At 44.1% G+C, this 14,290-nt stretch overlaps 1 protein-coding gene across 1 annotated transcript in view; it reads right to left on the bottom strand.

The window, feature by feature from the left end:
• XYLT1 (xylosyltransferase 1) overlaps positions 1 to 14,290 on the bottom strand; it is a 325,897-nt gene that overhangs the window by 17,127 nt on the left and 294,480 nt on the right. The window contains exons 10-11 of the mRNA XM_059038015.2: positions 13,039 to 13,234; positions 6,495 to 6,828 (exon numbers count right to left, since the gene is read on the bottom strand). Coding sequence (XP_058893998.1) covers positions 6,495 to 6,828; positions 13,039 to 13,234 — 530 coding nt within the window. The remainder of the gene's footprint in view (positions 1 to 6,494; positions 6,829 to 13,038; positions 13,235 to 14,290) is intronic.

The raw sequence follows: 14,290 nt of genomic DNA, 5'->3' as shown, positions 1-14,290 counted from the left end.
AGGGACTGAGAAAATATTTGAAGAGATTATAGTTGAAAACTTCCCTAATATAGGAAAGGAAATAGTCAATCAAGTCCAGGAAGCACAGAGAGTTCCATACAGGATAAACCCAAAGAGAAACACGCCACGACACATAATAATCAAAGTGTCAAAAATTAAATACAAAGAAAACATATTAAAAGCAGCAAGGGAAAAACAACAAATAACACACAAGGGAATCCCCATAAGATTAACATCTGATCTTTCAGCAGAAACTCTACAAGCCAGAAGGGAGTGGCAGGACATATTTAAAGTGATGAAGGAAAAAAACCTACAACCAAGATTACTCTACCCAGCAAGGATCTCATTCAGATTTGATGGAGAAATTAAAACCTTTACAGACAAGCAAAAACTGAGAGAGTTCAGCACCACCAAACCAGCTCTACAACAAATCCTAAAGGAACTTCTCTAGGCAAGAAACACAAGAGAAGGAAAAGACCTACAAGAACAACCCGAAACAAGTAAATGGTAATAGGAACATACATATCGATAATTACCTTAAATGTAAATGGATTAAATGCTCCCACCAAAAGACACAGACTGGCTGAATGGATACAAAAACAAGACCCATATATATGCTGTCTACAAGAGACCCACTTCAGACCTAGGGACACATACAGACTGAAAGTAAGGGGATGGAAAAAGATATTCCATGCAAATGGAAATCAGAAGAAAGCTGGAGTAGCAATTCTCATATCAGACAAAATAGACTTTAAAATAAAGACTATTACAAGAGACAAAGGACGACACTACATAATGATCAAGGGATCGATCCATGAAGAAGATATAACAATTGTAAATATTTATGCACCCAACATAGGAGCACCTCAATACATAAGGCAAATACTAACAGCCTTAAAAGGGGAAATCGACAGCAACACAATTATAATGGGGGACTTTAACACCCCACTTTCACCAATGGACAGATCATCCAAAATGAAAATAAATAAGGAAACACAAGCTTTAAATGATACATTACACAAGATGGACTTAATTGATATTTATAGGACATTCCATCCAAAAACAACAGAATACACATTTTTCTCAAGTGCTCATGGAACATTCTCCAGGATTGATCATATATTGGGTCACAAATCTAGCCTTGGCAAATTTAAGAAAATTGAAATCGTATCAAGTATCTTTTCCGACCACAACGCTATGAGACTAAATATCAATTATAGGAAAAGATCTGTAAAAAATACAAACACATGGAGGCTAAACAATACACTACTTAATAACGAAGTGATCACTGAAGAAATCAAAGAGGAAATCAAAAAATACTTAGAAACAAATGACAATGGAGACACAACGACCCAAAACCTATGGGATACAGCAAAAGCAGTTCTAAGAGGCAAGTTTATAGCAATACAATCATACCTTAAGAAACAGGAAACATCTCGAATAAACAACCTAACTTTGCACTTAAAGCAATTAGAGAAAGAAGAACAAAAAAACCCCAAATTTAGCAGAAGGAAAGAAATCATAAAGATCAGATCAGAAATAAATGAAAAAGAAGTGAAGGAAACAATAGCAAAGATCAATAAAACTAAAAGCTGGTTCTTTGAGAAGATAAATAAAATTGATAAACCATTAGCCAGACTCATCAAGAATAAAAGGGAGAAGACTCAAATCAATAGAATTAGAAATGAAAGAGGAGATATAACAACTGACACTGCAGAAATACAAAAGATTATTAGAGATTACTACAAGCAACTGTATGCCAATAAAATGGACAACCTGGAAGAAATGGACAAATTCTTAGAAATGCACAACCTGCCGAGACTGAACCAGGAAGAAATAGAAAATATGAACAGACCAATCACAAGCACTGAAATTGAAACTGTGATTAAAAATCTTCCAGCAAACAAAAGTCCAGGACCAGATGGCTTCACAGGCGAATTCTATCAAACATTTAGAGAAGAGCTAACACCTATCCTTCTCAAACTCTTCCAACAGATAGCAGAGGGAGGAACACTCCCAAACTCATTCTATGAGGCCAACATCACCCTGATACCAAAACCAGACAAAGACGTCACAAAGAAAGAAAACTACAGGCCAATATCACTGATGAACATAGATGCAAAAATCCTCAACAAAATATTAGCAAACAGAATCCAACAGCACATTAAAAGGATCATACAGCATGATCAAGTGGGGTTTATCCCAGGAATGCAAGGATTCTTCAATATACGCAAATCAATCAATGTGATACACCATATCAACAAACTGAAGGAGAAAAACCATATGATCATCTCAATAGATGCAGAGAAAGCTTTTGACAAAATTCAACACTCATTTATGATAAAAACCTTGCAGAAAGTGGGCATAGAGGGAACTTTCCTCAACATAATAAAGGCCATATATGACAAACCCACAGCTAGCATCGTTCTCAATGGTGAAAAACTGAAACCATTTCCACTAAGATCAGGAACAAGACAAGGTTGCCCACTCTCACCACTCTTATTCAACATAGTTTTGGAAGTTCTAGCCACAGCAATCAGAGAAGAAAAAGAAATAAAAGGAATCCAAATAGGAAAAGAAGAAGTAAAGCTGTCACTGTTTGCAGATGACATGATACTATACATAGAGAATCCTAAGGATGCTACCAGAAAACTACTAGAGCTAATCAATGAATTTGGTAAAGTTGCAGGATACAAAATTAATGCACAGAAATCTCTGGCATTCTTATACACTAATGATGAAAAATCTGAGAGTGAAATTAAGAAAACACTCCCATTTACCATTGCAACAAAAAGAATAAAATATCTAGGAATAAACCTACCTAAGGAGACAAAAGACTTGTATGCAGAAAACTATAAGACACTGATGAAAGAAATTAAAGATGATACAAATAGGTGGAGAAATATACCATGTTCTTGGATTGGAAGAATCAACATTGTGAAAATGACTATACTACCCAAAGCAATCTACCGATTCAATGCAATCCCTATCAAATTACCACTGGCATTTTTTACAGAACTAGAACAAAAAATTTCACAATTTGTATGGAAACACAAAAGACCCCGAATAGCCAAAGCAATCTTGAGAACGAGAAAGGGAGCTGGAGGAATTAGGCTCCCTGACTTCAGACTCTACTACAAGGCTACAGTAATCAAGACAATATGGTACTGGCACAAAAACAGAAATATAGATCAATGGAACAGGATAGAGAGCCCAGAGATAAACCCACACACATATGGTCACCTTATCTTTGATAAAGGAGGGAAGGATATACAGTGGAGAAAAGACAGCCTCTTCAATAAGTGGTGCTGGGAAAACTGGACAGCTACATGTAAAAGTATGAAATTAGAACAATCCCTAACACCACACACAAAAATAAACTCAAAATGGGTTAAAGACCTAAATGTAAGGCCAGACACTATCAAACTCTTAGAGGAAAACATAGGCAGAACACTATACGACATAAATCACAGCAAGATCCTTTTTGACCCATCTCCTAGAGAAATGGAAATCAAAACACAAATAAACAAATGGGACCTAATGAAACTTAAAAGCTTTTGCACAGCAAAGGATACCATAAACAAGACCAAAAGACAACCCTCAGAATGGGAGAAAATATTTGCAAATGAAGCAACTGACAAAGGATTAATTTCCAAAATTTATAAGCAACTCATGCAGCTCAATAACAAAAAAACAAACAACCCAATCCAAAAATGGGCAGAAGAACTAAATAGACATTTCTCCAAAGAAGATATACAGATTGCTAACAAACACATGAAAGAATGCTCAACCTCATTAATCATTAGAGAAATGCAAATCAAAACTACAATGAGATATCATCTCACACCGGTCAGATTGGCCATCATCAAAAACTCTAGAAACAATAAATGCTGGAGAGGGTGTGGAGAAAAGGGAACCCTCTTGCACTGCTGGTGGGAATGTAAATTGATACAGCCGCTATGGAGAACAGTATGGAGGTTCCTTAAAAAACTACAAATAGAACTACCATACGACCCAGCAATCCCACTACTGGGCATATACCCTGAGAAAACTATAATTCAGAAAGACTCATGTACCAAAATGTTCATTGCAGCTCTATTTACAATAGCCAGGACATGGAAGCAACCTAAGTGTCCATCAACAGATGAATGGATAAAGAAGATGTGGCACATATATACAATGGAATATTACTCAGCCATAAAAAGAAATGAAACTGAGTTATTTATAATGAGGTGGATGGACCTGGAGTCTGTCATACAGAGTGAAGTAAGTCAGAAGGAGAAAAACAAATACCGTATGCTAACACATATATATGGACTCTAAGGGAAAAAAATGTCATGAAGAGGTTAGTGGTAGGACGGGAATAAAACACAGACTCACTCGAGCATGGACTTGAGGATATGGGGAGGGGGAGGGGTGGGCTGTGACGAAGTGGGGGAGTGGCAGGGACATATATACACTATCAAATGTAAATTAGATAGCTGGTGGGAAGCTGCTGCATGGCACAGGGAGATCACCTCTGTGCTGTGTGACCGCCTGGGGGGGTGGGATAGGGAGGGTGGGAGAGAGGGTGATGCAAGAGGGAGGAGATGTGGGAGCATGTGTGTATGTATAACTGATTTAGTTTGTTGTAGAGGGAAAACTAACACACTATTGTAAAACAATTATACTCCAATAAAGATGTTAAAAAAAAAAAAATGACAATGTCTTTGTGATTTATTTTGTGTTTACGTCAATGCTTTAAAAGCACTGAGAAACCTCTAGAAGGACTGTACACCAAACTGTTGGCAGTGGCCACTGCTGGGGATGGGACTGAGCAAGGAGGAAGACGTTACCTGTGATAAAAGAAAGGGGGGTGGGGAATAGAAAAATAAAAGAAACCTTTTTGGAAAAAAAGAAAGAAAAAAGGCAGGCATGCTTGGAGTCTGACACCCCTCTCCCTGACCCCATGCCCAGCGGGAACCACCATCCTGAATTTCCTGTTAAAAATTTCCTTCATTTCTTCACAGCTTTCTACTGATACATGAATCCTGAAATACTATATTGTTGGCTTGGCCTGTTTCTGAACTTTAAATACATGCATGGTAATTATGATATCCCCACCCTAACATTATGTTCTAGAGGCTCATCCAGATCAGCACGTGGAGGGTCCTACGCTGTGGTCCCTGCTGCGTAGACCTCCACTGTCAGAACAGACCACATTGTTGGTCCACTGGATGTCGGACGTTTGGATTGGTTCTGGTTTGGTGCTATTATGAACAACTTGCTGTATTTCTGTACAAGTTTCTATGGCCTCTACCTCGGGTGGAATTTCTGTGCGGTAGGGTATGTGTATATGTTCAACTTCACCAGCAAATGAGAACTCATTTTATGACACGGCTCTCTCACTAGCACTTACACGGACAGTTATTATTCTCCATCTTGACCATCAAATGATGTTGTCTCATCTTCAGACATGTCCTAACGTGGCAGATGTGAAGTGGAATCTCTTTTTGCTTTTAATTTGCATTTCTCTCATTATTCATGAGGCTGAGCATCTTTTTATATGTGTGTGCCTATGCTCTCTCTTTCTTCTTTCTTTTCTATCAGGGATTGGCCCTTTCTCTAAAGGGCCAGATAGCAAATACTTTTGGTTCTGTGGGCAACTACTCAGTGCTGCCGTTGTGGCCCCAAAGCAGCCACAGTCAATATGTAAATGAGTGTGACTGCATTTCAATAAAATTTTATTTACAAAAACAAGGAGTGGGCGGATTTGGCCTGTGGCTTGTAGTTTGCTCTGACTTAGGGGATTTCTGAATTTGAGTACTTTTTTTTTTTTTTTTTTTTTTTTGTGGTACGCGGGCCTCTCACTGTTGTGGCCTCTCCCGTTGCGGAGCACAGGCTCCGGACGCGCAGGCTCAGCGGCCATGGCTCATGGGCCCAGCCGCTCCGCGGCATGTGGGATCTTCCCGGACCGGGGCACGAACCCGTGACCCCTGCATCGGCAGGCGGATTCTCAACCACTGCGCCACCAGGGAAGCCCTTGAGTACTTTTTGTATATTCCAAATATGAGTACTTTTTTGTGTGTGAAAATATTAGTATGTGATATGTCTCCTCACCTAGTATATCATGCTTTTGATGAACAGAAATTCTTATTTTAGTTATTTTTTAAAAAACATTGAACAAGATTTGCTGAAACTCAATATCAGCTTGGGTTTATTTCCCACCTGTCTTAAATATGATCAGGACCTTCTAGAAGTCCAGTGAGAGAGCATCTAATAAATAGGTGTCTAATACAGAGACAGATAACATCACCTCAGTGTGCAGAGACAGGCAGAAAATTAGAAGGTTCTGTAAGACAAATGAGCAGGAAAAAATCCTGAGAAAAGAGAGCACTGTTCTCGAAGGTGCCCCACATGCCCCACGTCTGAGCAACGCTGCCCGCCCAGGTGAAGGACCCAGGAGGCCTCTGGCAATGGAATATTTACCCCACAGAAATACTGGAAGTACTCACCCAGTTTGATGGGCTGCCTGTTTGAGAAGGTCAGAGGTGCGACGAGGAATTTGGTTTCTGCGACTGGCACCCAGTGGTGGAGAATTTTCACTGTCCAGACCCCAGGCCTCAGGGGCAAGTTCAAAGGGGGCTTGTAGTGGGTGAATTCGGCAGTGGACTCAATCAGGATGTCATAGGTGGCTGCGATGATGTTGACGGGATCCACCCAGACGACAGTCACAGTCACGTTGGGGCCCTTCCCCCATTTCTGCATGCCTACTGGCTCGTCCATGGGCCCCAGGAGACCCCCAAAGTTGCGAAAGAGCCGTTCCTTGGCATCCCAGTCAGTGCCGACCTGAAACAGGAGAGAGAGAGTTCTGAAATCGCTGGGCCTCTTAGGAAGGCCTAGGATACTGCTTATTGGGCTTCGTATACCCATATAACAGATGAGGAAACTGAGGCTCCAATTAAGTTACTTGCTCAGTAACTTAATGTTGGACAGGCAGTAAGCAGAAGACCTGGGATTTGGACCTAGTCTGAAGGATTACAAGGCCTGTGGTCCATTTCACTAAACCTTTGGGCCTCCTGTGCCTACTGTGTGGTGTGTACATGGAATGAATAAATACCTGGTCTGCAGGCCATTCCATGGAAACATATACCCTGCCACTCAACAGGTGCAGTTGATTTCCACTTTGGTCACTGGCTTTCCAGATAATGTGCCTCTTTTTAGTACAATCAGTCCGAACAAGAGTGGAGCTCAGGATTTGGAGCTGCCCTATTATAAGCTAGGAAACACGAGGGTCCCTTAGTATCGCCTATCATTTGCAGGAGTTCAGATAGCTTTCCAAGGAAGAGACAGCTTTGGCTTCCCTAAAGCATTCTGAGCTGGGCTCTAGGCGTGGGAGATGGTTGTACAATATCCATCCTTCCTGCCAGCCAGCGGGGTGTGTGTATGGCTTTGACCCCCCAGAAATCTGCTCTTGGCTCCCATCCTTCCCCTTTTGCTGCCTGCAATTTATTCTCCACCCAGTAACCAGAAAGACCTTGTGAAATGTCCCCTCACTGCTCAAATCCCTGTGGCTGGTCCCCTGCTGGTCCCCCTTCCTGGCGCCCAGCACTGTGTTTGGTACACAATCAATGCTCCATCAATCCCCTGTCAAACGAATGCGTGAATGACTTGGCAAAAAATGAATTAACCACATAGATCTCTCATACTGAGCTTTGATACTATTTCAAGTCAGATGAAATGAGGGGCTCTTCTCTCCCCCAGGAGGTTTAATATAATGTTCTGAAGACACAGCATGTGGGTGCATGGTAGCAGGTGATGAGTGCACTGCAAGGACGCTGCTGCCGTGGTCCTTCCATGAGCAGCGGCTCTGATGTGTGTGTGTGCAGGTTGGGGTGCAGGTGTGGCTACACATGTCTACACCCTGAGTAGACTTCACATGTGCAGTGCAAACATGAGCTGGTTTACTTTCTCGCTGTTCGGGCCACGAGTTACTATACCTAGGACACAGGGCTCCACGGCCAATATGTACCGAGAGCTTGGTGCATCGATTTGGCTAACATTCCCAACTCCACCGAGGGGGGGGGGACCCTTGACATGATCCTCACTTCACACATGAGGAAACTGAGGTTCAGAGCAGTTGGGTGACTAGCTCTGATCGGTGAGGGCGACTCAGGAAGTCTGACCCCAGAGTCTGGGTTCTTATTCGCTCTTCTATATATTGCCTCCCATTCACTCACTCACTCACCCACTCATTCATTCATTCATTCATCCACCCAAAACATATGTGCTGGGCGCCTACCACCTACCGGGGTGGTTGTAATACGTGCATGTTCACAGGCCCACAACCTGCTTCAGGTTTCCATCTTTAGGCCAAGATTGGCCTTGAGGAGCTGTCCTAAGGGGCAGCAGAGGGCGTCATGCTGGGACAGAGGCAGCCATCCCTCCCAGCCTTGGGAGATCTTGGCCTGTTCTGCCACCCTGCCACCCTCTCCAGGTACTGGCTCCTACTGAGGACCCCTGGGGCCTAGCACAGCAGCTGAAACACGGGAGGAATGAAAACAACACTGTCTATTGAAGAAATAAATGAATGAGTGGGCAGGATGCAAGCTAGGCCTCTAAGTCAGAGATTGTTCTAGAGAAACCTGATCCTGCGACCTCCATCCATACGATCCTTTCCAGCTCCTTCCCACTGTTCGTGAGTCCAGTCTTTCCTCCTGTCCTGTCTTGCGAGGTCTGGTCCTTTATGATCCGACTCCAGCTTCATCTCCATCCCTCTCCCTCCCCTCTACTTCCCCCTGCTCCAGGCCACCCTGGAACACTCTCGGGCGCCTCTGCCAGAAGGGCTCTCTCTCCCCTGATCTTCCGTCCACGCCCGGCCCTCTCTCGGGCTCAGTCTTCCTTCCTTCCCCACCCTCCTCCTGGCCAGTTCATCATCTAGCTCTCAGCCCAGGTGTCACCTGTACCTGGAAGCCTTCTTTGCTTACAGGCACCCCTGATGTGTTTGTGTAAGCATTTGCCCTTTTTAACTTATCTATCTATCTATCTATCATCTATCATCTGTTTTGTGCAGTATCACAACTTCTAATTTACATGTCTCTCTCCATAGCTCAAAACTGTCATGTGAAGAAGAATATATACATATATGTGTGTGTGTGTGTGTAACTGAGTCACTTTGCTGTACAGAAGAAATTAACCCAACATTGTAAATCAAATATCCTTCAATAAAATAAAAAAAAAAACCCAAATCATCAACGGCATGAGGGCAGGGACTACATCTGGCTTGTACACAACTATATCACTAGTGCCTAAAAGCGTGCTGAGCACGCAGTGGGAGCTCAGTATCTCTCTATCAATCCATCCATCATCTACATATGTCATGAATGATTAGGAGCCAAGCACATGGACAAATGGATCAATGATCACAAAGCCACTTTGGGGTCCTACTTAAGGAAGGGATGTGCGACCCGTTAGGGGAGTGGGGGCACAGTCCAGAACATCATCTTTGGATCCCCCAGAGAAACGGCGGTGAACAAGTCTCCTAAGTCTGAGTTCTAAAACCAAGATAACCCAGGTGGAAGAGTCGTGGAGCAGCTGACAGTGGGAAACTTGAATTTGTCCTATATCTAGCAGAGGAGGAGGAAGTCAGCTGCCACCTCCAAACATGAGGGGAGGTGGGGCTGCCCGAGAGGGAGCCCCATTGCTGTCACATCATCTGTGGCCCTCAAGATCTTCTCACCAGGCCTCACTGTGGAAGTCCATTGCCATTCACTGCCAAGTGGTCAATTACTCAAATTTAAGTACGTGTTGAAGTTCAAGCTCAATATACTGGTCCCCAGCTTCAAAGTCACCAAGGCTTCCTTCCCACTGCACCTAAGATGCAATTCAAACTTCTTTCCAGGGCCTGCGAGACCCCTCATGATCTGTCCTCTGGCCCCCCTGAGACCTTCCTCCTGCTCATTGGCCACACTGGCCTTGCTGCTCCTTGAATATGCCAAGCTCCTTCCTGGAGCCTCAGGACCTTTGTGCATGCTCTTCTCTTGGAAGATCCAAGAATGTTCTAGGTCTTCCCACCATTGACTCTTTTACAGGTTTCAACCCTAAAGTTATCTCATTAGAAAAGCCTTCCCAAATGAATTGTTCCATCAAATGTAACCCAGCAGGACTCTATGGGGCCTTGTCCAGAGAGATCCTCCTAGGTCCTCCACCTGCCTCTTGTCTGGAATAAAAACTTTAGCCTCCTAGGCTTTCCTTGAGTTCCAAAGAATAAATTTAAGTTAGAGAAGTGAGAAAATTCAGAAAGAAAGGAAAACAGTCAAGTGAGACAAAATAATAGTGTAGTCATTAAACAAAGTCAAGGACTTTTTAGTTCCTCCTCAAGGGCTATAGATAATATCCTGAGCCATATCCTTGAGCTGTTTTTCAGATACTGAAATCCCCACCAGGTGGAAGAAGTTAACTGTATGCTGCCCACAAGCACTAGACCCCAGATGGGTTGCAACCAGAAGGTTTATGATGTTGACTCCTGATTACCTCACCACCAACCAATCAGAAGAATGTCCATGAGCTGATGTTGCACCCAACAACCGCCCTCCCTCATCTTGTCTTTAAAAACCTTTCCCGAAAAACCATCAGGGAATTTCTGTTTGAGCATTAGCTGCCTGGACTCCTTGCTTGGCGCCCTAGAATAAACACTGTGCTTTCCTTCACCACAACCCGGTGTCAGTAGATTGGCTTTCCTGTGCTTGGGTGAGCAGACCCAAGTGTGGTTTGGTAACAGAAAGCTGTCCCTACCAGCCTCTCAAGTCCTCAGGAATCACATGAATGAAGTTTTATTTTCTTTATAATACTTGCCTTTAACTGGAGCGTTTTTGTTCATTTATTTGCTCACTCATTGGCCGAGTGCCACACTAGACGGCAATTCAACAACAACAAGGGTCTGATCTGTCTGGTACACTACTGCCCCTCCCACACCTCATGTGTTGTAGGCACTTGGGGGCTGCCTGCTGAAGGAATGAGCATCTTTCCTCTAAGCCACTACCATGGGACTCCCAGGGATGGAAAAATTGGAGCTATTCAATGACACTGGCCGCCTGCCATGAGCCAGGCCCTATGCAAAACCCTGGGACGGTGCCGACACGACGGAGGTTCTCAATAGCCCACAAAGTGGCCCTGCAGTTTGTTCCCCCCTTCTCGTCCAATTTTACACTGTTTGCCTTAGAACTAAGGGGAAAAAAATCAAGACACAAGTTTCAGGGTTTCCTGCATCACACGCTGTTACTCTGCCAGAGGTCTGGGTGGTTCCCACACCAAGGGCACCAGAGCTGTAGCGGAAACCCTCACAAATCACTAGCCACGGAGTGGCCAACATCCGTCACTGCCAGAAGTGCCCAGTTACCCACTGGCAGGCTGATAAACAGGGAGAGCCCAGCCACCAGGCATCCATCTCCCTAATGGGACATTAATGTCTTCAATTGGCCTCTTGGGCCCCCAGCACAGAATCCAACTGGGACAGTGTCTGATTGCCCCCTGACACCAGTAATTTATGGAGTGGGCTCCCATGGCAGCTCGGATCCAGCCAATCCATTTGGAGCCTTAACTGGAAATGGTGGCCGAACAAGAAACTTCCACCCATGCCTGTTCAGTGCCCATCCAGTCGGGCACAGGTCGGCCAGGCGGGGCCAGAGGGCCTGGAAAAGGACCAGCGAGGAAAATGTAAGCAACTCAGACACTTCCTCCCACCCCACTCCTGACCTTCAAGATTCTCCATATTCTACAACAGAATTCTTCATCCCTAACCCAGCAGCCAAACGCATTGGGAACGTTCAACGCCGGGAATGAATCACCTCTTTAGCTTCTTGCTGACGCGGGGAAGTTAGAAACCAGGTGCTGGAATTTTGTGTGGGCAACACTCATCAAGCTTGATCACGTCTCCCCTTCCCACCAGCATCACTACCCAAGCGCACACACACTCACTCATTCAGAAATCTTATTCAGCATCTGCGAAGGCTGTGTACTCTTGTATGTGCTGAGGGAAGAGCAGTGAGCCAGTGCTGCAGCCTCTGCTCTCTTGCAGACACTCACCAAGTGGTCAGAGAACTCAACAAGATCATTTGAGATGGTAAATGCTAAGAAAAAACATAAAATAGGGATGTGTTGGGTGTAGAAATGTGGCGTAAGTGGGTGGGCACGGAAGGCTTCTCTGAAGGTGCACTATTTGGATTTAGATCAGAATGAACAACAACAACAAAAAAGGTGAAAACCTGGGGGGCAGTGTTCTAGGAAGGAGGATCACCATTGAGTCAAGCCCGAGGCAGGAACGAACTTGGCATGTTTGACAAAGACGCAAGAAGAATGAGCGGGTAGGACGGGCTGATGTTACGAGGGCGGTGTTAGGTGAATCCATCTCCCCAGGCAGAAAAATAACTAAAAGCCAAGGCAGTCCCGGGGAGGTGGAAACTGTATTCCATGGATCCACGCATCAGACCACCTGTCCATCTGCTGACACCTCTGTCCATCCCTCTATGCCTGCATGCATCCATTCACTCATCCATTCAGTGACTCATCTGGTGCTTACTTTGAGTTAAACCCTGTGTTAGGGCCTGGGGAAACAAAAGCACAATTAAGCATGGGATTTGTGGCCTAAGAGACCTGGATTCAATGTTGAGCTCTTCCGCTTCCTAGCTACGATCCAGAAAAATCACCGACTCTCTATAGGCCTCAGTTCTCCAATCTGTAAGATGGGACTAATGCCACAACTTCAGTAGGAAACTGATTTGTTATTGGTTTATTACTAACATAGGTTTAGGAGGAATCACTGGTTAGCGTGAAAAATGAAAAGGAATAGAAGTTCTACTATAAAAATATACCAAAGCTCCAGGTTGGTTGGTGCACTGATATTGACCACCCTGAACCTTCTCCAGGCACAGGGCCAGCTTATCTTTGGGCCTCTTCAAGTCCTCTTCTCCTCCAGCTCCAACTACAAGTGTCAGAGGAGAAACAGAACCCAGCAAGTGGACTGCCAGAGGGGATGCCGTGTGATAGTTTCTGGCCTCTTACCTCAGAAAACTGAAGCCTCCCAAAGTCGCTGGGTGGGCTGGCGATCTTGAAGACTTTCTTTGGCATCACCCATGTCTCAAGGGTCTCGAGTTTGCTCACGGCCAGATTGGTAGCATGATGCTTGATCAGAAAGCCCTGGAAACGGTCAGCAAGGAAGTAGAGGTGGACAGAGGCTGGGTGGCCCATTGGATAGTACCTGAAAAATACGCACAGGCTCAGGCAAGCTCATGGGTGAGGGCTGGACGTGTGTTGGATCACAATGGGGTTCCCCACCCATCACGCTGATCCTGTCCCTAAAATAATCCCCTTTTTATACAAAGCTCACTGTATTCCCGAAAGCTGCTCCCTGCGTTTCTATGATCTCAACAACTGTTAACAATAACTTTTTGCTGCTCATAAATGTAAAACATGCTGACTGTATGAAAGTACAACCAAGAAAATAAAAATGATGACTTTGGATGCTTCTTTCCATAGATGACGTCAATTCACACTCACTGACCCTCCAGTGCTAGGTACTGAGAAGTGACAATGGTGTGCAAACAATGTCATCATGACATGTTTCTTTTCAGCCTTATTTTCTACACACATATTTGCATAAATCCTACATAGCTGGGACCATAATATACATACTGGCTATATCCTACTTTTGCTTCATAGTATTTCCTGAGCATTATCATGTCTTTGAATAGTCTCTGAAAACATGATTTTTTGTGTGTGTGTATACATTATTCCATTGTATGTAATACCATGATATGGAAATATAATACCAAATATGGTATTATTATAGAGAAGGTTCCCCATCATTGGGTGTTCAACTGGTTTCTAATATTTTGCCATTCTAAACAATGCTGCATTAACCATCCTTGAGCAAAAATGTTTTGGGGAACATCTTTCTTCCTCTCTAATCTCCAAGAGGCTCTTGATGTCTGTTGTCCTTCCTATTTGTAAAACGAAAAGCTGTCGGCTTCTGCAGTGTGTAAGGTGCATGGTACTTAGAGGGTGCTTGTGGTTCCTTAATGACAGCATTCCACAAATCACTGCCCCTCTCAGCCTTCCTTTCCTCAGGTCCTGCTCCGGAGTTTAAGTCTTTATGTCTGATTATAACAGTTAGGGAAGCTGCCTTCCTGTGTTACGCACGCATCTCCTGAAGTCACTGCCTTGTCATCAGATGCCTTCGGGGCTTTGAGAAAAAAACCTGCACTGTCTTCAGACTGCTTGCTGGGCATTCCCGGCCCACGCAAGTCCACTTTGG

This window comes from Kogia breviceps, chromosome 14 (assembly GCF_026419965.1).
Source record: "Kogia breviceps isolate mKogBre1 chromosome 14, mKogBre1 haplotype 1, whole genome shotgun sequence".
Lineage (NCBI taxonomy): Eukaryota > Metazoa > Chordata > Mammalia > Artiodactyla > Physeteridae > Kogia > Kogia breviceps.
The sequence above is the reverse complement of the archived record's forward strand: the minus strand, read 5'-3'. Positions and strand labels throughout refer to the sequence as shown.